This window comes from Canis lupus, chromosome 21, assembly GCF_003254725.2.
Source record: "Canis lupus dingo isolate Sandy chromosome 21, ASM325472v2, whole genome shotgun sequence".
NCBI lineage: Eukaryota > Metazoa > Chordata > Mammalia > Carnivora > Canidae > Canis > Canis lupus.
This window is the reverse complement of record NC_064263.1, coordinates 32010597-32037661: the sequence shown is the minus strand read 5'-3', so window position 1 is coordinate 32037661 and position 27065 is coordinate 32010597. Positions and strand designations below refer to the sequence as shown.

General features: G+C 44.0%; 3 protein-coding genes across 5 annotated transcripts in view; 2 read left to right on the top strand and 1 right to left on the bottom strand.

Moving 5' to 3' along the window:
- Positions 1 to 802: 802 nt before the first annotated feature.
- Positions 803 to 8157, bottom strand: EIF3F (eukaryotic translation initiation factor 3 subunit F). The gene is made up of 8 exons (XM_025459366.3): positions 7730 to 8157; positions 4753 to 4823; positions 4434 to 4513; positions 3876 to 4013; positions 2446 to 2537; positions 1853 to 1989; positions 1601 to 1714; positions 803 to 1030 (listed from the first exon to the last, which is right to left on the bottom strand). The coding sequence occupies exons 1-8, from the start codon at positions 8127 to 8129 to the stop codon at positions 953 to 955; spliced, it is 1110 nt and encodes a 369-aa protein (XP_025315151.1). The 5' UTR covers positions 8130 to 8157; the 3' UTR covers positions 803 to 952.
- A 144-nt stretch (positions 8158 to 8301) lies between these two features.
- On the top strand, positions 8302 to 26169 carry NLRP10 (NLR family pyrin domain containing 10). Of its 3 annotated transcripts, none has more exons than XM_025459363.3 (3): positions 8302 to 8440; positions 21704 to 22022; positions 23201 to 26169. In XM_025459363.3, the coding sequence occupies exons 2-3, from the start codon at positions 21740 to 21742 to the stop codon at positions 24976 to 24978; spliced, it is 2061 nt and encodes a 686-aa protein (XP_025315148.3). In that variant the 5' UTR covers positions 8302 to 8440; positions 21704 to 21739; the 3' UTR covers positions 24979 to 26169. The 3 variants fall into 3 exon arrangements, with proteins under 3 accessions (XP_025315148.3, XP_025315147.3, XP_025315150.3); XM_025459362.3 differs by having other exon boundaries at positions 8344 to 8476; XM_025459365.3 differs by lacking the exon at positions 8302 to 8440 and having other exon boundaries at positions 19309 to 22022.
- LOC112667956 (olfactory receptor 10A6) overlaps positions 8338 to 27065 on the top strand; it is a 66957-nt gene continuing 48229 nt past the window's right edge. The window contains exon 1 of the mRNA XM_025460015.3: positions 8338 to 8476. The gene's annotated coding sequence lies outside the window, so the exon portion shown is untranslated. The remainder of the gene's footprint in view (positions 8477 to 27065) is intronic.

Sequence of the window (27065 nt, the reverse complement as noted above, 5' to 3'; positions counted from 1 at the left end):
TCATCTTGCTTAGATTGACAGATCTCAACATAACCTAACGGTAGTCTCATGTTACATACAGTACCCAAGAAATTTGTGGAGTTTTGGGGAAATCTCTTTAATCTACAGATCCTAATTTTGCCTCCCCATAGTGGAAAATAGCTCTTGAAATAATAAGTAGTTTGCAACCCTGATCATACCCTCTACTTTTTCAGATTAAGTATCCAACTTAAAAAATTTTTTTTCTCCTCTATAGATTCTCATTTTTAACTTCCTGTGGAAACCACATGACCCATCAAGAAATGGTTCAGAGTATTGTCACTGGACACCTTTCCAGACTGAAAGCCAAAAGAAAAGTTTGGTAAAGTGCAGTTTATCCTCAGAATACTATTTCCACCAGCATGTACTCAGGGGCCCCAAGACTGAGATTTGTACCCATTCCCTTCTTTCTTCCCCACTCACTCACTAGCACATGCCCTAGATACTCCCAACTGCTCATAGGGCAACACTTTGTGCTGCCATTTGTGTTAAGTGCTATAGAAGAGAAGTGGTAAATATCTATTTTTTGGAGATCCAATTTGCTCTAATTATAGCCAAAAGAGTGGGAAAGTACCTCTGTAAAACCAGTGTGCAAAGAAGGCTTTCTGGTCTGGAGTCAGGTGAAGATAAACTGGTGTGGGGTTGGGCTCTGGGCACAACCAATGATGGTGAGTCACACACACACACACAACCAACTTCTACCCAGAGTATTCACTTCCTAGTTTCCGCATGAGCTCTAGAGTAGGTTTTCCCCCCACCCAGCAGTAAACTCATGTAAGATGGATTCATTTACAAAAGGTAGGCTAGATTTATTTAGAGTCACAAGCAGTTGACTGACTCAGTGTGACTCAAACCACAAGTAAACCATTCTACTTCACTCCATTCTGAGTCCTAGGGTGGCCCAAGACTGGCAGGAGTACTGCGTGGGACCCATTCACAGGTTTACAAGTTTCTCATTGAGGGCAATCTGTGACTGCGTGAGATTGGCCAGGTAGGTCACCATCAGCAGGTCCTGGAAGAGGAAGAAGCCACAATGAGTGAGGGGTTGGGCAAAGGGAGAAGAAAGTCTGGTGTTGGCCAGCTCCATGGTGAACAAGTGGGTATAAATGACAGCTTAGGAAAAGGCTATGCAAGAGTTGAAGGTGGAAGATAAGAAGGAAACGTTTGAGAACACCTTTTCATCTCTACTGATATACTAATAAACTTGGGGTGCTTTAGCCAAGATCCCAGGGGTAGAATATGGAGGCGGGGGGCTGCCTATGAACTCAGAGGGAGAAGAAGAAATTGCATTGTCATTAGCTTCTGGACTTAGCATTTCTATCAACTATGAATCTAGATAACAAGTCACAGTAGTATCCATAGCACCTGAGATAATGGAATCAAGGAAGGGAAGGCGGGGGCATCTCCAAGCACATGTACTATCTCTTCCTTTCTCCCAACCTGGACTGCAAGGGGCCAAAGGCAAAGCCCCTCCTCCCTTTGTTCCCTTCTGGGTCATCTCCCCCAACTCCCTTTATATTTGTGTGCATGAGCTGAGGTGGGGGAAGACGTAAGCTCCCAGAAGCCCAGGAAAGGCACTCACATTGATGTTGCTGTTGAGCATGGTCTCAAAGTCATCGGGAACTATCTTGGGTACTTGGTTAACCAGACTCATCAAGAAGCGGCCCACAGTATTGTCAGCTGACACCTTTCCAGACTGAGCACCAAACAAAGATTCAATGAGGCACAGTTAATTCTCACCACTACTGAGGACTGCCATATCACCAGCATACCTCTCAGTGATCCCAGAGTGGAGATCTATGCCCTCCTCCTTTCTTTCCTTCCCCCTCCTCACCAGCACATCCTCTGCATACTGCAACACCGTGCTTAGGGCATCTTGGATGCGAGCCGATGCCCCTCCTACTTGCTGCAAGTCGCTTGAGAGTCCAATCACCCGGTTAGGGCTAAAACAGGTCTTCATGATCAGGTCAACTGTGAGAGTGGGATGGGGGATATAAGAGGCACAGAGATTTTAGTCATCCCATCAGGAAAGAGATGATTTCTAACAATTCTGCTAACTCTTTCACCCTCCTCTGGACATAGTCAATTTCTCTAAACTCCTCTGCTCTGCCTTTATTAGCTTTTCTTCCTCCTGCCAAAGCTCAACTTCTGCACCCAGTATGCTAATCACTGGTTTTGCTCTTATACGAATGGCCACACAGCCTCTGGTGCTGAAAATTTCCCACCTCAAATAATTCCACAAATAATTCCTGGAAGCCCATTTATAAAGGAGAACAACTGTGATTTGAATCACAAACCTTATCAATGGTTCACAAACCAATCAATGGTTCCTTTTCAACCCACCCAAGGCCCTCCACTCATTAGAGTGGCAATCCCCTCCCCTGAAAAATGCCAGACCTCAAAAGAGGGTATGGGAAGGTTACTCACCTCCAATACGTTCAGTGTCATAATACGCATATTTCACTGTTAGAGGTGTGAACATCACCCCCATGGTCCTCCCAGGGACACCCATTAAAGTGCTGGGGAGAGAGAAGTCAAGGTAAACAAATAGCCTTGGGAGAGAGCTTCCTAATCTAGGCTGGAAAAGCAATTATACCAAGAGAATGGGTTCCACGGTTCTGAGGTAAGAAGGCTGGAACCATCTGAACCCCAGAGGTCTCATGAGAACAAGTCATTTTTTCCTTTAGCTCATTCCACACACTAAACCCTGGCCTGTGAGAGAGGACTCAGCATTCAGACCTGACCTGGCCCTTTAGAGGACTGCTTCACTCACTGTGCAATTTCAGTGATGAAACAAGACACTGGATTTCCCCATGAAGCTGGCTGCCCAGATATCCAGCCCCATTGAGAGAAGAAACAAGGAAGATCTTCTATGAGACTGAGCCTTTCGTCAGCACTGAAAAAAAAGCACGACTCCAGTCTGCCCAAGACGAGACTGGGTGCTGTAAGTGATCTTACTAAAGGTGACTGTCTTTACTACGTCAACTCTATTTTTTTCAACTGGACCATGAAGAGTCTGAAATATCTGGAAAAACTAAGAAATCAGGCGATGACTAAAGCTTAGTGGTACACCAGCTAGCCCATAAGCACGTGACATCCACCACCATTATCTCACGGCATCAAGACTAACTGGTTACATCACGTCACACAAGGAAACAGCACAAAGTCAAACTATAAGACAGGCACCAACAAATGCCTTCACTCTAACCGGAAAAGATAATCCTTCCAACTCCTCTAGCAGCCCCTTCTGTAGCATGCCACTTGAGCCTTTCCCAACTTCCCCCATTGGCTGGTATTTTAACTGCCTGCAAACTCAGCGTCAAAACTATGTTATTGTTGTCAAAAATGCACTTAACTCTGGGGTAACAGATGTATTAAAAAAAGAACAGTCACCCTTTAATTTGTATTACCCTAAGTCCTGTGTTCAGTTCTCGGGATAATGGCAAACTAAAGGGTGACTCGGAAAAACAGTGAATGTGGTGAAGGATTGTGACCAAAATACCGAGTAGGATCAACTATAGGAGGTGTGAAGAGTTAGCTTATAGAAAAGATGACACGAAAAACATGAGAGTTTGTGCAAATACCTAAAGGGCTGTCATTTGAAATTGGTTAAGAGCAATAAGTAGAAATCTAGGGTACACCAGGTATCAGTGAGTGGATATTTCAGAATAGATTTTGTTTCTGAGTAAAATCTTTCTAATGGTAACTGTTGAGAGTGAGGAATGGGCCTTCTTAGGAGGCAGTGAATTATATACTGAAGAATTAAACCTGCTTTGGTTGGTGGTGGGTGTCATCCACGCATGGTATGAACTAGATAGATAGCCTTTTATGCTCTTGTGTCCCAAAACACTGGTCACCTGACATAGGCCTTGATGCTCATGCGGCCATTCTGGAGGCTGGTGTCCACAGTGAGGTGAATGGGGTTGGGGGCTTCTCGGCTGTAGTACTCATGGATCAGCACAGAGTGCTCTGTAATGTCATGGCCTGTAGCATACCTGGAAAAAGGAATACAGTGTGGATTCATGTCTAAATGTGACATTAAGACCAAACACAATGATGACATGGGTGTCTCTAGGTACCTGACACTCTTGTAGTAGTGTCACCTCCAGTGACACCCCAAATGCAAAAAGAATACACTGAAAACTGTATCAAATCAAATCAAAGGCTGACTGTCAGAGCTCTTGAAACATTGCAAGTCACCAGCAAGCCAAAAATACTTGCTCAGTAAAAGCTACATTTCAAAGTAAATATGCTTGGCCTCATGAGATCAGAATTACCAGCAAAACACACTAAATTCATAGATCCTGAGGTGATACACTTTCAATATTGTCTCCAAAAGAGAGTATAATATCTAGACTGGTGGCAAAAAATCTTGGCAATCACCAAAACTTCCCATTCGCTCCACTCCAACTTACCAGCCCAAGATGAGCTCATTTGGAGAGACTTTCTTGTGCAATTCATACATGTTCTTAGCGAATTCCATGTCAACAGCCACCTAGGAAGGAAGGCAGAAAAGGAAGCTAAGAAGCCAGAAGTTCAGAGAAAAAATATGGAAGAAAAGGACAAGGGGCCAACCTCCGCAGAGGCCCAGCAAATATGTACACAGAAAAAAAGCTCTTCCAACTGTAGGACTTCTAGTTAGGAGCACAATATATTGTGCAAGAGGAGCCTTGAGGAAAGCCTAACAAAAGAACAGCTATAGATGACATACTGGCAGCTCAAGCTCCTACTCACCTCATCTTCTGACTCATTGTGTGGCACTGAAAAGCAGTTAGTGACCTCCACTGAATGCTTGTCAACGGTTCCTGTGAGAGAGAATTGTCCACATGTTATAAAACCCTAGAGCTCTCAACAGCCTCCGACCACTTTCCAAATGCTGTCAGAGGCTTCCTTGAAGACAATGAACAAAAAATTGAACTCATACGCTCCAAGTTCAGCCATGTGCATCAATGGAACCAGGATCCTCCAGAGAACTGAAGCTCTGAAGTGCCTGTTTTCCTTTAACCATCAATAAACAAGGTCTATTCTTCCTTTACAAGCTCTTCTGCCTACCTGGTCTTTCCTGCTACCAGCCCTGCTCTGGATCTTCACTCTGTGAACATCATTTTTCAGCCACTAGACTTTCTCTTATAATTCATTCTGCAGAATACTTGGAAAATTCTGACAATGTCTACATAGGCCACCCAAACAGAAGCCTAGCCTCAGAGTACAATCTTAGGGAGCTTCACCTTTACCTCCCTTCAGTCATCTAGTCCAATGGTCATGTCCTTAACCCCATCATCATCCAGAAACCTTCTACCTGTGAACCGTAAACATCAGTATCAGTCTTTTACCACAAATTTCTGTTCTAGTTCTGATACCTTTACTCCCACTTAGTTTGTTTCTTGACCTAAGACTGCTAGTCCCTTGAGTTCTCCATGTTTTTCTAATCTACTGGCACCACCCATACCAGGCTTCAAGCACTTCCCCCTCCTCCACAGACCACAATGCTGCCACCCATGTGTCTGTTTAATTCCACTTCACTATGGTTTCTGCTCCCTTTGCTAAAACTATGTCTTCAAACCCAGCGGATAAATATGCTTATTTGACCTCTAAACAGGAATTCAATAAACTTGACCATTTCACACTTCTGAAGCAGTTTTAAGTCTTCTGCATTTCCATGCCACAATATCCTTCAGTTAAAGCATTTATCACATTGTATTCTAATTATTTGCATATATCTTCATCTTGAATTTAAGGTTAGAACAGAAGTTATTTTATCAAACTTTGAATTCAAAATATGTAACAGTTTTATGGTATTTAAACAGTACCAGTCATTTCATTTAACCAAATTAAATGTTTCATGAATTAACATCTGAGAATATTCAGAAGCTCCTCGTGAGCAGTCTGTGTTTAATTCTTCAGTGAAGTACTGTCTCTATAACACTGAGCATTATACCATTATCCCAGTCTGGAAGAGGATCTGAAGAGCTAGACTAGTTGGTCTAACTAGAGTCACTAGAGTATCTGGGGGCTCTGAGCATTCTCCCTGGGTTTCTTTAAATAGCTCCAGTGGATTTGGAAAATTTGGCAGTGCAGCTCAAAGAGTAAATAGATTAGTATTCGTCAAGTGCCAACCTTTGTTGCAAAAATCATTTATTTCAGAAGCTCAAAGCAGGACACATTTACAGAATGCTACTATACTTTGGAGGTTAAGAATGGAGGTGAGGGTGGTAATGTGAGACAAAGAACTGACACTTAACACTTTTCCTGGGAACCCAGGAAATGAGTGAAACTTAAATGAGAGAGAGCAGGGAAGACATTTATGTCAAACAGAATACAAAGGCTTGGTTTGAGAAAAACCTTGATGTTTGGAAGATAATGGATCAACTGAAGGTTCTGTGAAATGCTAAATCTTCAAAGAGAGGGCAAATGTGTGTGTGTTGCAAGGCAGGGATTGGGGGTGTGGGGGTAGCCCTGATGTGGTGGAAGACTGCAGTCAACCGCGGTTTTGTACCTAATGGTCTGCCAGCAGTGAGATGCTTTTGGTGATAGTTTAGTTTCTGCAAAGACTAAGTCTAAGTGCCCCGAAAGAACTAGACTTCAGGTAATTTGTCTCAAGGCACATGTTTTTTTTTTTTTTTTTTGTTTTTTTTTAAGATTTTATTTATCTATTCATGAAAGACACACACAGAGAGAAAGAGAGAGGCAGAGACACAGGCAGAGAGAGAAGCAGGCTCCATACAGGGAGCCCGATGTGGGACTTGATCCTGGGACTCCAGGATCATGCCCTGGGCCAAAGGCAGGCACCCAGCCACTGAGCCACCCAGGAATCCCAAGGCACATGGTTAATATTTGGTGCAATCTACCGTCAAATCTTGTCCCCTTTGCAATTCAGTTGTCTTCTATGCTAGAAAGACTATTACATACATATTCAAGAATAAGAGAAATGACAAACGAGGCTAGAGTCCATTTACAAAGGGATCTAAAATTGGTGACAAGGATGGAAGGAAAAGGACTTTGATGGGATCAGCAGTTCCCAAGAGAAAAGGGCATTATTATCAGTAATCCCTATTTAGCTTCTCAGCTTTACAAATTAACATATCAGGGAGATTAAAAAACATAAGATCAGGATTAAATGTTTAGAAAAGCAGAATATCATTAAAAACCTAAATAGGTTTCTGCCAAACTTGTTGAAAGGGATGTCTTTTTACAGAAGTCCCTACTTCTTTACCAACTGGTTTAAAACGTCCTCGTAAACACCTGGAAAATAAGGACATTTAGACCGTGGAAGGGGGTGGAAGGCGGCGGGGGGGGGGTGGGGGGCAGCGTTTAGTCGAACGTTTAGTCAAACGTTTCTGACTTCCTCGTCGGCATCTGAACTCATTTTTGGCAGTCTGGGACTAATCACACTTGACCTCAAATGCTAGCGGGGAGATTAAAAATAAAACATAAAACCAGGGGCAGCCCGGGTGGCCCAGCGGTTTGGCACCGCCTTCAGCCCAGGGCGTGATCCTGGGGACCCGGGATCGATCATTCGGCACACGATACTTATTCAGTAACGCACTACGGCTTACGTATTCTGTGTCGACCAAAGTGACAGCAACCTGGCAGGAAAGTGCGAGTTCCTTCAAGGAGGGAAGTCGCGGCAGAAAGACGGGATGCAGAAATAGGTCAAGAGGTCAATGGGATAAACGGGAGGCGAGAGGGTCAATGCGGTTTGACCACTCACCCAGCAGGGTCCCGATAACTCGGGCAGCGCCCTCGTTGCGTCGCTCGTAGCTGTCCACGATGGAAGCCAAAATGACCGGGTGCAGCCGGACCACGCGGCCCCCGGGGAAGGGGCCTGGGAGAGCAGGACCCGGCAGTGACTGCGCCGGAGTCTGCGCTGGGGCTGGCGTAGACGCCGGGGTCTGGCCCGGAGCCGCAGTCGTGGCCGCCGCAGTCCCCGGGTCTGAGGCAGAGGCTGGAGCCGGCGTTGGAGCTGGGACCGGCGCTGGAGCCGGAGCCGGCGCTGGCGCTGAAGCTGGGGTTGCGGCCGGGGCTGAGACCGAGGTTGGGGCCGCGGCCGGGGCGGAGGCTGGGGCTGGGGTGGCGGCAGGAGCACTCGCCGGGGCTGCCGGTGTGGCCATCTTGTCGAGAGAGAAGGAGCCGGGAGCGGAAGGGAGGGAGTTGAAAAGTAGTAGAACACGATAGGCTGAAGATGCACCACGTGAACGAGATCTTTATGCCGATTGGCTACCGGTAATGCTTCTCACGGCACAGTTTCCGGCTCTGAGTTTGTGCTCTTTGATTTCAGACCGATGAGCACTCAAGTGAGGACGGAGCTGAATAGTTCCGGACAAACTTGAGACGGCGATGAGAGAAGAAACCGCTCCGACTGCTCAGCGGCCGCCAGGTGGACCCAGAGTTTCCAGACTTCAAAGGGGTAGTGGACGATAAAGTGCGTTTTAAAGGCACTTCTTCACCGCGTCAGAAGGTGTGGGTGCGGCGGCTTCTTCAGTCACCAGTGTGAATAGGTGCCAGGCGCTGTGTTAGGCCCTCGGAATGTAGATCAGAGGACAGAACAAGGATCGTTGTCCTCAAAAATGCCCAATATCTAGCGGAGAGAGACAAAAGGGTATATAGTATGTTACAGGGTGATGGATGCTATGAAAAAGGAAAAACGAGCGGGGAATAAGGGAGAATCAGAAGGTAGGGTGGGTAACAATGAGAGCGTGAGATCTGAGTGGATTGAAGGAGGCAAGGGAGGGGGCTGTTTTTTTAAAAAAATATTTAATTTATTTGAGAGTGAGCATGAGTGGGGTGAGGGGCAGAGGGAGAAGCAGACTCCCTGCTGAGCAAGGAGCCCCGTGCGAGGGCTGAGATCGTGACCTGAGTCGAAGGCAGATGCTCAACCGCTGAGCCACCCAGGTGCCCGTGGAGCAGGTGTTTTTTTTTTTTTTTTTTGAAAAGGTCCTAAGTTCAATTTTGGAGGTGTCACCCTCATTAGACATCCCAGCAGAATTGTTGAGTGGTCAGGTGGAGATGCTAGTCTGTGCTTTGGGAGAGGGTTTCAAGGAGTAACCCTCTGTAAAGCTCTTAGCATGTGCCTGATACATAGAAGTTATTATTATTATTAAATATTTTATATATTGATTCATGAGAGACACAGAGAGGCAGAGACATAGGCAGAGGGAGAAGGAGGCTCCCTGCAGGGAGCCCTATGTTGGGACTCAGTCCCAGGACCCTGGGATCACCACCTGAGCCGAAGGCAGATGCTCAACCCCTGAGCCACACAGGTGCCCCTACAGCCGTTACTATTATTAAGCGGAAGCTATTACCACCGCTATGCAATGGAAAAGAGCTCTGATTCTAACATTGTGTGTAACTTTGGGCAATCTATAATTTTTTCTGAGTCTCAGTTTCCTTCTTGGTACAGTGGGAGTGGTCATATCTACCTGCCAGGAAACCAATCAACTCCTTTTAATTAGATCAAGTCCTGGCATCCAATTGGCAAGTCCAAATTGGGTGAGGTTGGACTTCCTAGCCCTGACCCTTATGTCCAAGAACTGCCTTCTCTTTGGAGCTACCTTCCATAATTAGAATTCACATGATCCAGCTCCCCTGTCAATGTTCTGGGCAGATATACCTTCTTTTAGTCCGCACTCCTACCCCCGCAACACAGTTGAACAGTCTATTGGAGGAGGATTGAAAAGGACCTCAGATTTGGTAACCCGGATCATTACCAACCTTCGCAGAGCAGTGTCCGTGGAACTGCGGGGGGGGTGGGGGGGGGTGCGCCTGGAGGATCAGAATTCAGGTGTGAGAGTGGTCAGTTTGAACTGATGGCAGTGAGTGCTGGCTAATGTTTCAAGAGAGTTGGTGGGAAGGAGAGGAGACCTTTAAGGCAGTAGCAGGGGGAACAGTAGGATGAGAAAGGCACAATTTAGGCTGGGAAGGTTTTAAGTATTTTTAAACTAAGGGTAAGGATCTAGAGGAAAGAGATTGAAGACACATGTGGGAAGGAGAACCATCCAATGAAACAGGGGGGAAGACAGATGAAAGAGATGGTCTTGCACAGGATGAGGGACATGCTAGAGAGGCTGCCCTAGGCTGTGGCCTTCCTTGTGGGTGCCTAGTGGGAGTCTGCCTTAGCAAGAGCTGATCCCTTGAGATCATTCTGTGGGAAGAAGGCCAGAGGAGAGCTGCCTCTGCTGGAGAGGTGTTGCTGCCCCAAACTGACCATGCATGCCCTTGGGACCGCCTATCTCCGTATTTGAGTTGAGTGTGAATACTTCACCACCAAGAACTTTGCCTTTACATTAATGGCCTGAAGACCTGTCTCTCTGGCAGGAAAAGAAAAAGAAGTGGATGAAGAATCAGAGACACTTTGAATTGGGGAATGATAAGGGAAATTGCAGGACCTAGGAATGCTGACCAGCCAGGACAAGGAAGTACATACACATCCAGGATGTTGGCTTTTCAGTCATTGCCTGAGGGATCCAGGCAGGCTGAATGCTATAAACAGACACTCTCAGGCACCTGCCTTCAGCTCAGGTCATGATCCCAGAGTTCTCAGGCTCCTTTCTCAGCAAGGAGTCTGCTTTTCCCTCTGCTCAACCCCTTCTCTCTCTCTCTCAAATAAATAGATACAATCTTAAAAAAAAAACCCAAACACCAGACACTCTGAGACCCTAAGTTCATCAAAAAAGGGCAGAAAGCATGGGGAGAAAGAAAATGGGTTATTCCCTTAAATATAGGAAATATATTGTGTATACATGATACATTTATATATATATGATATATATGGGATTATATATATATATGGGATTATATATATATAATATATATATATATATATGATTGGCTCACAAGATTATGGGGGCTGAGAAGTCCCAAGATATTTAGTCAGAAGCTGGAGACCCAAGAGGGCCAATATGTAGTTCTAGTCCAAAAGCAGGCAGACTCAAGACCCAAGAAGAACCTATGTTTCACTTTGGGTCTGAAGGCTAGAAAAGCCCAGTGTCCTGCTCAAGGAGTCAGGCAGGTGAGGTTCCCTCTTACTCCAGGTGGGGACGAGCTCTTTGTTCCATGTAGGCCTTCAACTGATTGGATGAGGCCCACCCACATTAGGGCTGGCACTCTGCTTTATTCAGTCTATCAATTTAAATGTTAAACTTATCCAAAAGCACCCTCACAGATACACCTAGAATAATGTTTGACCAAATATCCGAAGATCCTGTGCCTAGTCAAATTGACACATAAAATTCACCATCACACCTGGGATCCTGGCTATCCTAAGCAGTATGCTTGACAGTCCTTCCTGAAAAATCAAAGGTCATAGCTGCAGGCTCATGTTAAAATTGGGGCCTGTAGCTTGATAAACGCTTCCCACCTCTTCAATGACAGCTGGAGTGAAGGGAGCTCTGACTATAGCTCCCACTATGGGAGGGCCACAAGAGGGAGCCCTAGGCTCTCTCAGGGCTGCAAGTGTGACTTGGGACATCTTGGTGGGGCAGGGCTGTGTGGGAACCATACCTGGGTGGCCAACCACCTGTCCTTCTGCAGACTGGACCCACATAGGCAAGGGCTTGCAGGCTGCCTCCCACTGTTTGTCTCTGCTCATTGCCAGCAGGTTTCAGGAAATTGTGAACTTTATCCAGGCTCCACTAGTGCCAGGACACTCCTCTGCTATGCTGGAATTTGCAAGGAAGGCCCACTGCCTGAAAGCCCTTTAGGACTGGGTGGTGAGGAGCAGCTGCCACACAGTTTAAAAGCAACAGAATAAAAATAAATAAATAAATAAAAAATAAACAAATAAAAAAAATAAAAGCAACAGAATCAGGACACCTAGATGGCTTAGTGGTTGAGACCCGGGATCGAGTCCCGTGTCGGGCTACCTGCATGGAGCCTGCTTCTTCCTCTGCCTGTGTCTGTGCCTCTCTCTCTCTCTGTGTCTCTCATGAATGAATGAATAAATAAAATCTTAAAAAGATTTTTTTTTAAAAGATTGTATTCATTCATCAGAGACACAGAGAGAGAGGCAGAAACACAGGCAGAGAGAAAAGCAGGTGTCTTTCAGGGAGCCCGATGCAGGACTCGGGAACATATCCTGAGCAGAAGGCAGATGCTCAACCACTGAGCGCCTCACTCATTATTTTTTAAATAACGTAATGAACAGGACTTATTATCCAAACCAGGAACTAGAATTTGCATTCATTTTTTAACTAATGAACAGAGCCTATAACCCAAACCAAGGATTAGAACATTATCAACAGTACTATTATAAATTAATATTATATATTAGAATACAAATTTATTATAATAGAATGATATACAATACAATTTATTATTATGAAAATTAGAATAACAGATATTATCATTATGAATATTAGAGTATTATAATTCAGTGGTATGCTAGTAAATGTTTGACAACCAGCTCCTTGAAAAAAAATGGCCCTAGTTTTGGCATTGGCCGGTTTCTATAGTATAAATACTCCTACCATGGCCAATTTCAAGCTACTAGAAGTTTAACAACTGGCTCTCAAAATTCCTGAATTTTGGAGCCAGTATGAATTGGCACTAGCACTGCTGCTTTGCATATACCTAGTGCTATCCCCAATATTTCATTGCCCAAGAAATGACTACTTACCTGAATTTTGTGTCCAACATCATTTGCTTAAAAAATTATGGTTTGTTTCAAATATATATGGATGGCTAAATGACATATTATTTCACTCTGCTAGTTTTTGAACTCTATCAATATAGCTACCAGATTTCCCTTGATATGTATATTCTTACATATCTTTTTCCCACTCTTTTCCTTTCAAGCATTTCATATCTTTATATTTTAGGAGTATCTCTTGTAAGCAGCATATACTTGCACACTTAAAAAAAATCCAATCTGACCACCTGTGTCTTTGAATTCACAAGTCTGTTAACATTCTCTGTGTTGACATATTTGGATTAATTTCTAACATTATATATTTTTTGTTTTTATTTGATTGACTTTCCATATTCTTTTTTCACTTATATTTGGCCGTAAAATGAGGTTATTTGACTGAGTGTGTTTTCTTACTGTTTTTGTTTTTCTGCCGGTTAGGAAACAATATTCTTTTAAAAAACATTTTTAATTTAAATTAAATTTAGTTAACATATAGTAGATTATTCGTTTCAGGGTAGAATTTAGTGATTTATCAGTTGCATATTATACCCAGGGCTCATCACATCATGTGCCCTCCTTAATGCCCATCACCCAATTATCCCGTCCCTCCACTCACCTCCTCTCCAGCAACCCTCAGTTTGTTTCCTAGAGTTAAGAGTCTCTAATGATTTGCTTCCCTCTCTGTTTTCATCTTATTTTATTTTGCCTTCCTTTCCCCTGTGATCCTTTGTTTTGTTTCTTAAATTCCACATACGAGTGAAATCATATATTTGTCTTTCTCTGTGTGACTACTTTCACTTAGCATAATACCCTCCAGTTCCCTCCACATTGTTGCAAATGGCAAGATTTCATTCTTTTTGATGGCTGAGTAATGTTCCAATACTTATATATAATATGTATATATATATATATACACATATATAATGGAATGTATAAACACACATGTATATACCACATCTTCTTTATCCATTCATCTGTTGATGGACATCTGGGATCTTCCCATATTTTGGCTATTGTGGACATTGCTGCTAGGAACCACATATTCTAATTTCAGGATTTTAATGACTACTTTTGATTTTACCATGCATTTTTCTTATTTGTTAATCATTTATCAAAGAAATATTTCCTTATTACACAATATTCATGTTTCATAGTTCAGGAATACAGTTTAGTGACAAACTTCCATGGAACTCAACCCAATCTTTTGCCTTTGCTTTGAGTCCTACCTCAACTCCTTTGCATTCCAATATAATTTTGCGCTCTGAAAGACACCAAGCTTCTTTTCCTCAAAATCTTTCATGGGATTTGTATAGACTTCTTTTCTTGGCTCAGCCACAGCAAACCTAAGAGAAAGTGGAACCCTATAGGGATACAGTGAATGCTCCAACAGGATGAAATCACAGAGGCTTGGCATCTGCCAAAACTATGTATCTGAAGTTTTGTCAAAGCACTGAAAGCCATGATAGTTATTGTCCTCAACATCAACTCCCTTCCTGACTGTTGGAGAGGTGGTGCTCCAGCAGCACACAGGTGTAGAAATTTTTTTTAATAAAATAATTTTTTATTGGTGTTCAATTTACCAACATACAGAATAACACCCAGTGCTCATCCCGTCAAGTGTAGAAATTACCATGCATTTTTACTCATTTGTTTTGAGTTTAAACAGCTCCACCAATGATACAAGAGCTTTGAAATGCTCTAGCTCTGATATTTCCCATTCTGATTTGTGCATGTGCTTTGCTAGCCTGCCTGTTTTTCTGACTACCATCTTGCTAGCAGTTGCCAAGTTACTGGGGAGGATGCAGGTTTCCTTCTCCTCCAAGGCATGTAAGAGTACTCTTGAGAAAAGACAGCCTCTCCTGGCAGAGATGGATACTTTCAAATGGCCACGAGGGTCCTCTGTTTCATCTGCTTATTCCTGTCTTCTGTGTTTTTTATTTTCTTACTGTTTCCACCCTGTATCTCTGTCTCTTTTGTCTCTGCCCCTTCCCTTTTGGAACTCAATTGCTCCAGTTGCCAGTTCTGTCCACAACCAAGCCAGTGTTACAGGAGGGAGGCCTCATTTCATGTCCTGCCTCCACTCTTCAATTAAAATATGTTTTTTAAAATATCTCATTTCTGTTCCTTCAGGTGTGACTCTCAGTCCCTGACCCATCATCTCCAGACATGGGACCTTCTAGGAGAGGCCGATCTGAGAGCCTTCTCAGCTAATGGACTCTGTTCTCTGTGTCACATGATCTGTGTGGCTGTGTCTCACTCTATTTTCCCATTTTGTCTCTCGGGCTTGGTTCTTTTCTGTCTTGCTTCTGTCTCTAGCCTTAGCTTGGTTAAGGCTCTGGGAGAGACCAATTTCCATTCCTGCCTATTCTCCTGGACTCTGGCAGAAGTCACTGAGCACTGGGCATGAGAGGCCTTGGAGGGGGAGGGAAAGGTGCATAGAAGAGGCTCTAAATTGTTTCCTCATGGCTTCTCCCCATTTTACCTGCCCTCGCACCCCTAGGAGATACTCCTACTCATCCTTCATAGAGAATACAGGGACCACCAGGCATGAGTACCCTCATCTGACCACAAAACCCATGGAACTGCCTTGCTCTGCCAAATGACCCTGTCACTTTCTTTAGGCATGGATGGAAGATGTACCCTCCATCCTCCCATCAAAGGCCAGTCTTTTGACTTTACTTTGAGTCCTACCTCAATCCACAGCCCAATTCTCTCCCCTGGTATTTCTCTCTCTTGTCTGCATTTTTTTTTATTCATGAGAGACACACAGAGAGAGGCAGAGACATAGGCAGAGAAAGAAGCAGGCTCCTTGCAGGGAGCCTGAAGTGGGCCTGGATCCCAGGATTCTGAATCACGACCAAGCTGAAGGCAGACGCTCAACCACTGAGCCACCCAGGTGCCCCTCTTGTCTGCATTTCTAACCCAATTCTTCTGTCAGATGATTTTTGTCAGCATTCAAATCCTTCCCACCCTCTTCCATGTTAAAACAAACAAGATCTTCTCTTGGCCCCACATTTCTCACATCTTCTCAGGACCTCTCAATTGCTTTTGGTGCCAGGTTTCCTGAAAGATATATCTATACACAATATTTTCTTTCTTTCTTTCTTTCTTTCTTTCTTTCTTTCTTTCTTTCTTTCTTTCTTTCTTTCTTTCTTTCTTTCTTTCTTTCTTTCTTTCTTTCTTTCTTTCTTTCTTTCACGTTGAGGTTTAGTTGATGTACACCACTGTATTAATTTCAGGTTTACAACATTATGATTCAATATGTTTATATTGTGAAATGATCACCACCAATAAATATAAATAAATATAGCAATAAATATAGCTAACATCCACCATCATACATAGTTCCAGAAACTTTTTTGTGATGAGAACTTTTGAGGTTTCCTTTTAATAACTTTCAAATATGCAATACAGTATTACTAGCTCCATTTCTTTACTCTCTATTCTTACTTTGCTAATTTTTATGTTTTTTTGTATATATTTTTTATTGGAGTTCAATTTGCCAACATATAGCATATCACCCAGTGCTCATCCCATCAAGTGCCCCCCTCAGTGCCCATCCCCCAGTCACCCCCATCCCCCGCCCACCTCCCTTTCCACCACCCCTTGTTCGTTTCCCAGAGTTAGGAGTCTTTCATGTTCTGTCTCCCTCTCTGTTATTTCCCACTCATTTTCTCTCCTTTCCCCTTTATTCCCTTTCACTATTTTTTATATTCCCCAAATGAATGAGAACATATAATGTTTGTCCTTCTCTGATTGACTTACTTCACTCAGCATAATACCCTCCAGGTCCATCCACGTTGAAACAAATGGTGGGTATTTGTCATTTCTAATGGCTGAGTAATATTCCATTGTATACATAAACCACATCTTCTGTATCCATTCATCTTTCGATGGACACTGAGGCTCCTTCCACAGTTTGGCTATTGTGGACATTGCTGCTATAAACATCGGGGTGCAGGTGTCCTGGCATTTCACTGCCTCTGTATCTTTGGGGTAAATCCCCAGCAGTGCAATTGCTGGGTCATAGGGCAGATCTATTTTTAACTCTTTGAGGAACCTCCACACAGTTTTCCAGAGTGGCTGCACCAGTTCACATTCCCACCAACAGTGCAAGAGGGTTCCGCTTTCTTCACATCCTCTCCAGCATTTGTTGTTTCCTGTCTTGTTAATTTTCCCCATTCTCACAGGTGTGAGGTGGTATCTCATTTTTTTTAAGATTTTATTTATTTATTCATGAGAAACAGAGAGAGAGAGAGAGAAAAAGAGAGAGAGAGAGAGAGAGAGAGAGAGGAGACAGAGACACAGGCAGAGGGAGAAGCAGGCTCCAGGCAGGGAGCCTGACGTTGGAGTCCATCCCAGGTCTCCAGGATCAGGCCCTGGGCTGAAGGTGGCGCTAAACCGCTGACCCACCCGGGCTGCCCTCATTGTGGTTTTGATTTGTGTTTTCCTGATGGCAAGTGATGCGGAGCATTTTCTCATGTGCTTGTTGGCCATGTCTATGTCTTCCTCTGTGAAATTTCTGTTCATGTCTTTTGCCCATATGAAAAACCCACAGCAAATATCATTTTCAATGGGGAAACACTGGGAGCCTTTCCCCTAAGATCAGGAACACGACAGGATTGTCCACTCTCACCACTGCTATTCAACATAGTACTAGAAGTCCTAGCCTCAGCAATCAGGCAACAAAAAGAAATAAAAGGCATTCAAATTGGCAAAGAAGAAGTCAAACTCACCCTTTTAGCAGATGGTATGATACTGTACATAGAAAACCCAAAAGACTCCACTCCAAGATTGCTAGAACTCATACAGCAAATCGGCAGTGTGGCAGGATACAAGATCAATGCTCAGAAATCAGTGGCATTTCTATACACTAACAATGAAATGAAGAAAGAAAAATTAAGGATTCAATCCCATTTACAATTGCATCCAAAAGCATAAGATACCTAGGAATAAACCTATCCAAAGAGGTAAAGGATCTATACCCTCAAAACTACAGAACACTTCTGAAAGAAATTCAGGAAGACACAAAGAGATGGAAAAACATTCCTTACTCATGGATTAGAATAATTAACATTGTGAAAATTTCAATGCTGCCCAGGGCAATTTACACATTTAATGCAATCCCTATCAAAGTACCATGGACTTTCTTCAGAGAGTTGGAGCAAATCATCTTAAGATTTGTGTGGAATAAGAAAAGACCCCAAATAGCCAGGGCAATATTGAAAAAGAAAACCAGAGCTGGGGTCATCACAATGCTGGATTTCAGGTTGTACTACAAAGCTGTGGTCATCAAGACAGTGTGGTACTGGCACAAAAACAGACACATAGATCAATGGAACAGAATAGAGAATCCAGAAATGGGCCCTCAACTCTATGGTCAACTAATATTCGACAAAGCAGGAAAGACTATCCACTGGAAAAAGGACAGTCTCTTCAATAAATGGTGCTGGGAAAATTGGACAGCCACATGCAGAAGAATGAAACTAGACCACTCTCTTATACCATACACAAAGATAAACTCAAAATGGATGAAAGATCTAAATGTGAGACAAGAATCCATCAAAATCCTAGAGGAGAACACAGACAACACTGTTTTCGAACTTGGCCACAGCATCTTCTTGCAAGATACATCTATGAAGGCAAAGGATACAAAAGCAAAAATGAATTATTGGGACTTAGTCAAGATAAAAAACTTCTTTCTGCACAGCAAAAGAAACAGTCAACAAAACTAAAAGACAACCTACAGAATGGGAGAAGATATTTGCAAATGACATATCAGATAAAGGGCTAGTATCCAAGATCTATAAAGAACTTATTAAACTCAACAACAAAGAAACAATCCAATCATGAAAATTTTTATTTTTTTGAAGTAATATATGCTCATAGTTTAAGAGGGCAATTAACATTATAAAACTTACACTCCAAATCCAGTACTTTCCTGGTCCATCTCCTCAAACCCCCACACTACTACCTTTGGTTCTCTTTTTTTTGGAAGCAGCTGCTAATATATATAAATTGTTCCTTCTTGCATCTCTGCACTTCTAAATAATACATGTCTACTGCTACCTTTGACTCATCAATTTTGTGCATTATCTGTGCACTTCCTATGCCAGAACACTCGAGAACATTCCACCACTAGCCTTTTGACATGATTATGTTTTACATTTTAATTAGATCAATATTCAGTGGTTCTGCTATTATTTCTATGCAAACATTATTCATACCTGAGTATTGTAGTTTACTTTTTTTTTAGATTTTATTTATTTATGCATGAGAAACATAGAGAGAGAGAGAGAGAGGCAGAGACACAGGCAGAGGGAGAAGCAGGCTCCATGCAGGGAGCCTGACGTGGGACTCGATTCCAGGTCTCCAGGATCCCACCCTGGACTGAAGGCGGCGCTAAACCGCTGAGCCACGGGGGGCTGCCCTGTAGTTTACTCTTACATAAACTTCTGTCTTTCTTATTTTTTTTATCCCAGAAGGAGTAATTTCTTTATTTCATTCATTCTTGGTACTTAATGTTAATTTTTCCGTACCTCCTAGTAGCCTCTTGGTAGGGTCGTCCAGAGGGTTTAGTAGCATCAGTTACTCTGTCAGTTCTTCCTTTCCTTTGGAGATGGTCTGAGTGCCCCATTCTCCTCAGTCCTGGCTTCTGTACTGTCACAATGCTCTAGGTCCTCTGATCAGCTGCCTTGAGGGACTTTGCTTTCCTCCTGTTTGGATTCCTGTTTCATGGAGCTTCTGTCTTTCTCCCTTTTCACTTCGATCAAGCACATCCTCCAGTGGTTTCAATAACTTAAAATGGTGCCATGGCTGTGGACATGGTGGTGACAGCACCTCAATTCCTTTGCATCTCAAGTCAAACTTCCCCAGTCTGGCCGTACATCAAGTGGTAGGAGAGCACTGGGATTGCAGAGAAGAAATGAAGGGGCTGTTGGGCTCTTTTATTTTCTTGGAGCCAGAGCAAGTCATCCCTTTGGCCCCTCCTTTGTTTCTCAACTTAATATGTGGAAGAATAAGGTCAAGTTCTCCTCTGGTGAGCAGTACTCATCTACCGACAGATAGAATGTGTGGGTGTTTGTGCTGCTCTGAGGAGGACCAGGAGCACTTCATCTGTTCCAGCCCCACGTGTACCAGGGCCTTTACATATTAAAGGAGAGGTGTCAGGGTTGTCCCACCTGTTTATTTTATTTTATTTTATTTATTTTTATTTTTCAGAGGGAGAGAGCTGGGGGGCAGGAGCAGAAGGAGAGGGAGAGAATGAATCTTAAGCAGGCTCCTCATCCAACACAGATCCCAATCTTATGACCCTGAGATCATGACCTGACCCAAAATCAAGTGTCAGACGCTTAACCAACCGAACCACCCAGGAACCCCCACTTATCCTTTTAATACCAGCACCACAAAGCAGAAGTGAACTAATGGGTTTGGGTTAAGTGGATCTAGGCTTGGCTTGAGGTCTGTTTGACTAGAGGAAAAAAAAATCTGTTTCTACTCAGTCCCAAGGTCATGGCTTAAAATCTGGTGAAGTCATCAGGGAGGTGAGTCATCCCCACCTTACCACCAGCTCTTTGAGTCCAAATGGCCTGAAGCCTAGACCCCACATCTCCATGGAATCCTATAGTGCCATCTTTTCTTGCTCTTTCCTGAATTAGCTCTGCTAACAGCAGAGATTTTCAGTAAGTCTGAGGCTTTATTCGCTCCTATGTCAACAGGCTTGCTTTTGCAAATGACCCTATGACTTGCACCCATAGTCCATTGTAGTCTAATATTCTCCTAAACTTTTTTATCTGTTTTTGGTGTGTAGTTAAAATGCTGATATTTGAATCTCAGCAATGGTCTCTGTTCCCAAATACCTTCTTCTAACTCTCAGCCATTTTGCTATGGAGATGGATTCCCCATTGGTTATGGATTAGAGCGGATAATTCTGGACTCTGAAAGTTTCTGCTAATATTTGCTTGTCTTCTTCCGAAGACTGCCATTCCACCAACATATTAGTTCTATACTTTCAACACAACTCAAGATCCCCCTCTCCCTTCGCTGCTGCTTCATATCTATATCGGTCTCGGGTGTGGGATAGCAGTTAGTCTAACGACCTACTTTCTTCTCCTGTCTTGAATGGTTTTGTCTTGTCACCTCTTTCTGTCCCTATTTACCTAGGTCATAGGCCATGATATAAATCCTGCCTTTTTGCCCACTGGTCCAGCTCTGGAAAACCCATTCTTCTCTGTCAAATTTCTCATCTGGAGCGATCCCCAAGACAATTTCTGTGATGATCAAAAGAGATAACAACTAGTGAGTCCTCAAAGTACAGCTGTTTCTCTTATTACTTGAACTTAACTCCTTATCTTTTTCTTTTAAGGTTTTATTTACTTATTCATGAGAGAGAGGCAGAAGACACAGGCAGAGGGAGAAGCAGACTCCATGCAGGGAGCCCAATGTGGGACTCGATCCTGGGGTCTCCAGGATCACACCCTGGGTTAAAGGCGCTAAACCGCTGAGCCACCCGGGCTGCCTTTAACTCCTTATCTGAATTAGAAGATTTCCAGCTTTGAAATTCTGTGTGAAGCCAAGGGAATGATGAGTATAGAGTTTCTACCTTCTTGCCATTCCTCAGCAGTCCCAGTAAATATTCTGTATAGGTTCACAAAGTCAGAGAGAGGCTCACTTGTAAAATGTAAAAAAAAAAAAAAAAAAAAAGTGTCTATTTGTAACCCAAACTGCCTTAAGCAGCCACTTAGGGCCTGATAAACCATGGTGTGAGCAAGAGGAGGGTGGAGGAGAGAGATGGAGAGATACAATCTACACACCCACACACCTTCCTTCTCATTTGCTGGCACAGACACACATCAGCCAGTGGACAAAGGGGCACAGTGGGGAATGCATAGGAAAGCTCCTTGCTGTCTCACCTGCTCGCCTTTCTTGGAACTTCGCGCATCTCTCATCTCTCCTTGGCCTGCGCTCAGCAGCTTGCTAAGTAAAGCAGGCGGCTGAGGTGCCTGCAGGCTGCTCTTCCCTCAGCACCCGCCTCTCTTCCCTGCTCTCCTGCTTCTCCAGATCACGGGTCTGAACTCAACCCTTCACCCCAACACCATGGCCCTGACTCGCAACCCCCGGGAGGCATTGCTCTGGGCCTTGAGTGACCTTGAGGAGAAAAACTTCAAGCTATTCAAGTTTCACTTACGGGACAGAAGCCTGCTTGAGGGGCGGCTGCAGCTGGCGCGTGGGGAACTGGAGGGCCTGAGCCCGGTGGACCTGGCTTCTCGGCTGATTTCACTCTACGGAGCACTGGAGGCTGTGAAGGTGGTGGTCAGGGTTCTGAGGGTCATGAACCTGTTGGAACCAGTGGACCAGCTCAGCCACATTTGTCTGAACGGTGAGTGGAGCCAGGGATGAGGGGAGTTCAGGGTGGCACCAGGACTCTCCCACCCCCGTGACATTTCCAGAGACTCCCATAGCCCAGAATTTTTGCTGTCTCTCCCTTTTGCCCTCTTTCTGTGCCTGGGAGCACCAGTGCCCAAGGACCTGGTGGTCTCCAGCTAAAGGCTCTGACAAGTGTAGGGACAGGGCCTGAGCCGAGGCATGGAGATTCATAGAAAGACTACATTAGCCATAATGCCCCACCTCCTGCTTCCAGTTGTAGTGCCAGAGAAGAGGAGGGTAGCAGAGAGGGCTTAGAGATTGAATGAAGATGGTGTTGGTGAAGGGGTTTCCACTAATCAGCAGGAATGGCCTCAGGGTGTGGGGGTCAGATCTTTCCTTAGCTGCTGTCCCAGCGGGCAGCCCAGACTCCTTTCCACAGAGGACAGCCTGCTCCTGCATCCTGCTCTCTGCTCTCTCAAGGAACAGGGGGATCAATGCTGCCCTAGAGAACAATGTGGGCTTGAAGCCCAGAAGGTCGCCTGTCCTTTCTTGTGGGGTTCCAGGGGAGGTGCCTGTGCTCCCTCCAGGGGCCCCTCTTATACCCAAGAGCTCTTCTGACCTATAATCATAGCTTCAGCTCAGGAGCTGGTTTATCCTGAGCACACAGCTTGATCATTACCAAGAACAGGCTCCTGTTACTTATTTCACCATCCCCCAGCTTCCCTTTCCTTTCTCCACTCTGTCCTCACCTTTCTAATGGGGATGTTTCACAGGAGCACTCAGATATTCATACGCACAGACACTTTTGCACATACATGTATTCTTACAAATGCCCATTTGCTGATGCGCACTGATGCACCTTCCTCACACAAAAATACACAAACTTGCGTAAGTGTACTCCCATGAGTGTGCGTGGATACACTCACTCATATCCCACCGATATCCTCACACACATGAAACACACCCTTGCACACTCACATGGATGTGCATATACACACCATGCATGTGTCTGTGTGCAGGAACACACCACATGTCCAGGGGTCCTTCCCCTTAAAGCCCAAAATATAAACTTCAAGAGATACAAGTCAGAGAGTATACAAGATGAAAATAGAGAGCAGAGCTTAGAGTTTGAAGGGCCCTCTTTGTCTTTCTTTCTGTCTGACCCACTAACACCCCATGTGTCTGGCTCAGATTATAGAGAAATATATCGAGAGCATGTGCGCTGCTGCCTAGAGGAGAGGCAAGAGGAGTCAATCTGCGGCAGCCACAGTCAACTGCTTCTGGTGGCCACTTCTAGCCCAGGGAGCCCAGAATCATCTGCCTGCCCTGTCTTGGAGCAGGAATTGGACTCTGTCTTGGTGGAGACTCTGTTTGATCCAGGAGAAAAGTCCTACCAAGCCCCACCCACAGTGGTGCTACAGGGGTCCGCTGGAACCGGAAAGACAACACTGGCCAGAAAAATGGTGCTGGACTGGGCCACTGGTACCCTGTACCCAGGCCGGTTTGATTATGTCTTTTATGTCAGCTGCAGAGAAGTGGTCCTGTTGCAGGAGGGCGTACTGGACCAGCTTCTCTTCTGGTGTTGTGGGGACAACCAAGCACCTGTCAGAGAGATGCTGAGGGAGGCTGAGCGACTGCTGTTCATCCTGGATGGCTTTGATGAACTGCAGAGACCCTTTGTAAGGGGCTTGAAGAGTCTGAGGCTGAGCCCCATGGAGAAAGTGCTGCACTGTCTAATTAGAAGAGAAGTGCTTTCCACATGTTCACTTCTTATCACCACCCGGCCCTTGGCTTTGCAGAATTTGAATCCCTTGCTGAAACAATCACACCATATTCACATCCTTGGCTTCTCTGAGGATGAGCGGAGGAGGTATTTCAGCTCCTATTTCATGGATGAAGAGCAAGCCAGAAATGCCTTTGACATTGTACGAGGAAATGACGTTCTCTACAAATCATGTCAAATTCCAGGCATTTGCTGGGTGATCTGCTCCTGGATCAAGGAGCAGATGGAGAAGGGCAGAGAGATCTCAGAGACTCCCAGTAATGGCACAGACATCTTCATGGCCTATGTCTCCACCTTCCTGCCCCCCAGTGACAATGAAGGCTGCTCCAAGCTTACTCGGCACAGGGTCCTGAAAGGTCTGTGCTCCTTAGCAGCTGAGGGGATCCAGCACCAGAGGTTCATGTTTGAAGAAGCTGACCTCAGGAAGCACAATTTAGATGGGACCAGACTTGCTGCTTTTCTGAGTAGCATGGATTACCAAGAGGGACTTGACATCAAGAAGTTCTATATCTTTCGCCACATTAGCTTCCAGGAGTTTTTTCATGCCATGTCCTACCTGGTGAAAGAGGACCAGAGTCAGCTGGAGAAAGAGTCCCGCAAAGAAGTGAAGAGGCTTCTGGATGAAGAAAGGCAGGCAGAGAATGAGGAGATGACTCTCAGTATGCATTTTTTATTGGACATATTGAAAAAAGAGACCTCCTCGAACTTCGAGCTAAAGTTCTCCCTCAAAATTTCTCCCTTGGTAAAGCAGGATCTGAAGCATTTTAAAGAACAAATGAAATCTATAAAGCATAAAGGGGCCTGGGATTTGGAATTCTCCCTAAATCAGTCTAAAATAAGGAATCTGGTAAAAGGTGTTCAGATAAGTGATGTATCGCTTAAGATGCAACGTTCAAATAAAAAGCAACCCCATGACAGGAACTCATTTTCTGTCAAAACCAGCTTGATTAATAGATGGAAAGAGAAGGAAAAATGTCCTTTTGTGGACGAAGATAATATAGAAAAGACACAAATGGAGGCTTCTAATGGAAAAGGCAGAAAAATGGAGAAACAAGAGATGCTGAGCGTAGGAGCAGTAGGACGGGAAGTGGAGGAATGGGACAGTAGAGCTGAAGGGTCAGGAAGGTTGGAGAGTCAGGGACAGGAAGATGGGGGAAGACAGAGTCTAAAAAAAATGGAGAGATGAGAGATTAGACTAATAGGTACTGGAAAGAGTGGAAGGGCAGAAGAGCAAGTAGAAAAGAAAATTAGATAATACAGGATCAGAAAACTTGGAATATAGGACATAGGGAAAGGCCATGTGGACTGAGTCCCTAGGAACAATCACATTTACCATCAGTGGCTCAAATTCAGTTATTTAGCATCTCTTCCTCCTACAGAAGCTGCTTATAACCTCCTCTACTGTGGAATTTAATGTTAATGTTTATATTAGTGACCAAACATGTGATTGGTAAACTATGGATTGTCCTCATTCAGTAAGATTGGATAATGTGAAGCATATTAATATCAACATTTAAAAGAAATATTGTACTGGGTTATAAGGGAATATCCCCTTGACTCTGTTTTGTGATCAATTGCTGCTTAAATAAATAGTAGCTTCCCATCTTTCTAGAAACTTCTAGAATTTCTGTGTTGGAAATGAACCATGTCTTGTCACAGACCTTTGGTCTTAAAGTCTACTGTGATTTGACCTAGTTCTGTACTAATACCATGTCACTCGTCCCCAGTGATGCCATTACTTCCCTTTTCTTTTTGGAAAGACCAGCCAGTTCCCAGAGATAAGTCATAATCCCTTTTTTTCTGCTCTGGCTCATTCTGTATAGACAAGAAGAGTTCAAAGGAATTTTAAATATAGGTGGGGTCAGTTCCTGACTCTCGTTTCACAGATGAGGAAATTGAAGTTCATTTAGGAGACCCATCAATTTCTGGGGTTCCAATGTTCATAGCAGTAATGTGCACAATAGCCAATATATGGAAGGAGCCATGATATCCTTCAACAGATGAGTTGATAAAGAAGATGTGAGGTATATATATAATAGAAAATATTAGCCATCAGAAAGGATGAATACCTACCATTTGCTTCAGTGTGGATGGAACTGGAGAGTATTATGCTGAGTGAATTAAGTCAATTGGAGAAGGACAATCATCATATGGTTTCACTTATATGTGGAATATAAGAAATAGTGAAAGGGACAATGAGGGAAAGGGGGGAAACTGAGTGGGAAAAAATTAGAGAGGAAGACAAACCATGAGAGACTCCTAACTCTGGGAAACAAACAAAGGGTTGCAGAAGGGGAGTGGGTGGGGTGAAAGGGTAACTGGGTGACAGGGACTAAGGAGGGCACTTGATAGGATGAGGGCTGAGTGTTATACTATATGTTGGCAAATTGAATTTAAATAAAAATATATAAATAAATAAAAATTTCTGGGGTTCCTCAGAGAGATCTCTTTGGTCCTACCCCTCAGCCAACACAGTAGAGGCCCCTGAGGACCTGGTGTGGGCACCACAAACCTACTCTCACCCCAGCTGTTGCTGCTGGTGCCAGAGCAGCCAAGAATGCCAGTGTTGCCTTGACCTTCAGTGCCCCACAGAAAGGTTACAGACACCCCTCATTTTGCTTTTCACAGATTTTTATTCCTGTCATGATTCCTTACAAGTTGATTCCACACGTACCACTTCCAGCAAACTGCTGGACATGCCCAAACTTCTGAATCTAAGGGAACTTCACTTGGGTGGTCAATTTGGGATATCATAACAATTCACTCTTTTTCACACAGGAAATTTGGTGGCTCCAAATTTGATAATTATATAGATGATATATTGAACACATAGACTGTGTTTGTGTCCAGAATATGTGTAACAAACAGTATGTGTGTACATGTGCTTATTTAAAGAGTAATTTGTACTGCATTGTTACAGAGGCTGGCTGGCATCCAGTGTGGGTGAGGTTGTGTCACTCCCTAAGAGATTAGATATTCACAGCAGACCAACTCCTGAATATCATAGAGAATCTGGGAACAAGGGAACAGGTGCCCAGCCACATTGCTGGATATTCATGGGGTCAAGGAGGACCATTAAAAAAAAACATAGGTCTAACATGCAATTGAGGTTTAGGTAATTTATTTTGATTAGGATTCACATTCAGTTCAAACTAGCTGAAGCAAAAAATTAAATGACCCACTGTATTTATTTTTTACAGATAACAGACTTCTAGTTTTAGCTATGTCCAGCTCTTTATAGGTAATGGCATCAAGGCTTTCACTCTCTTTCCC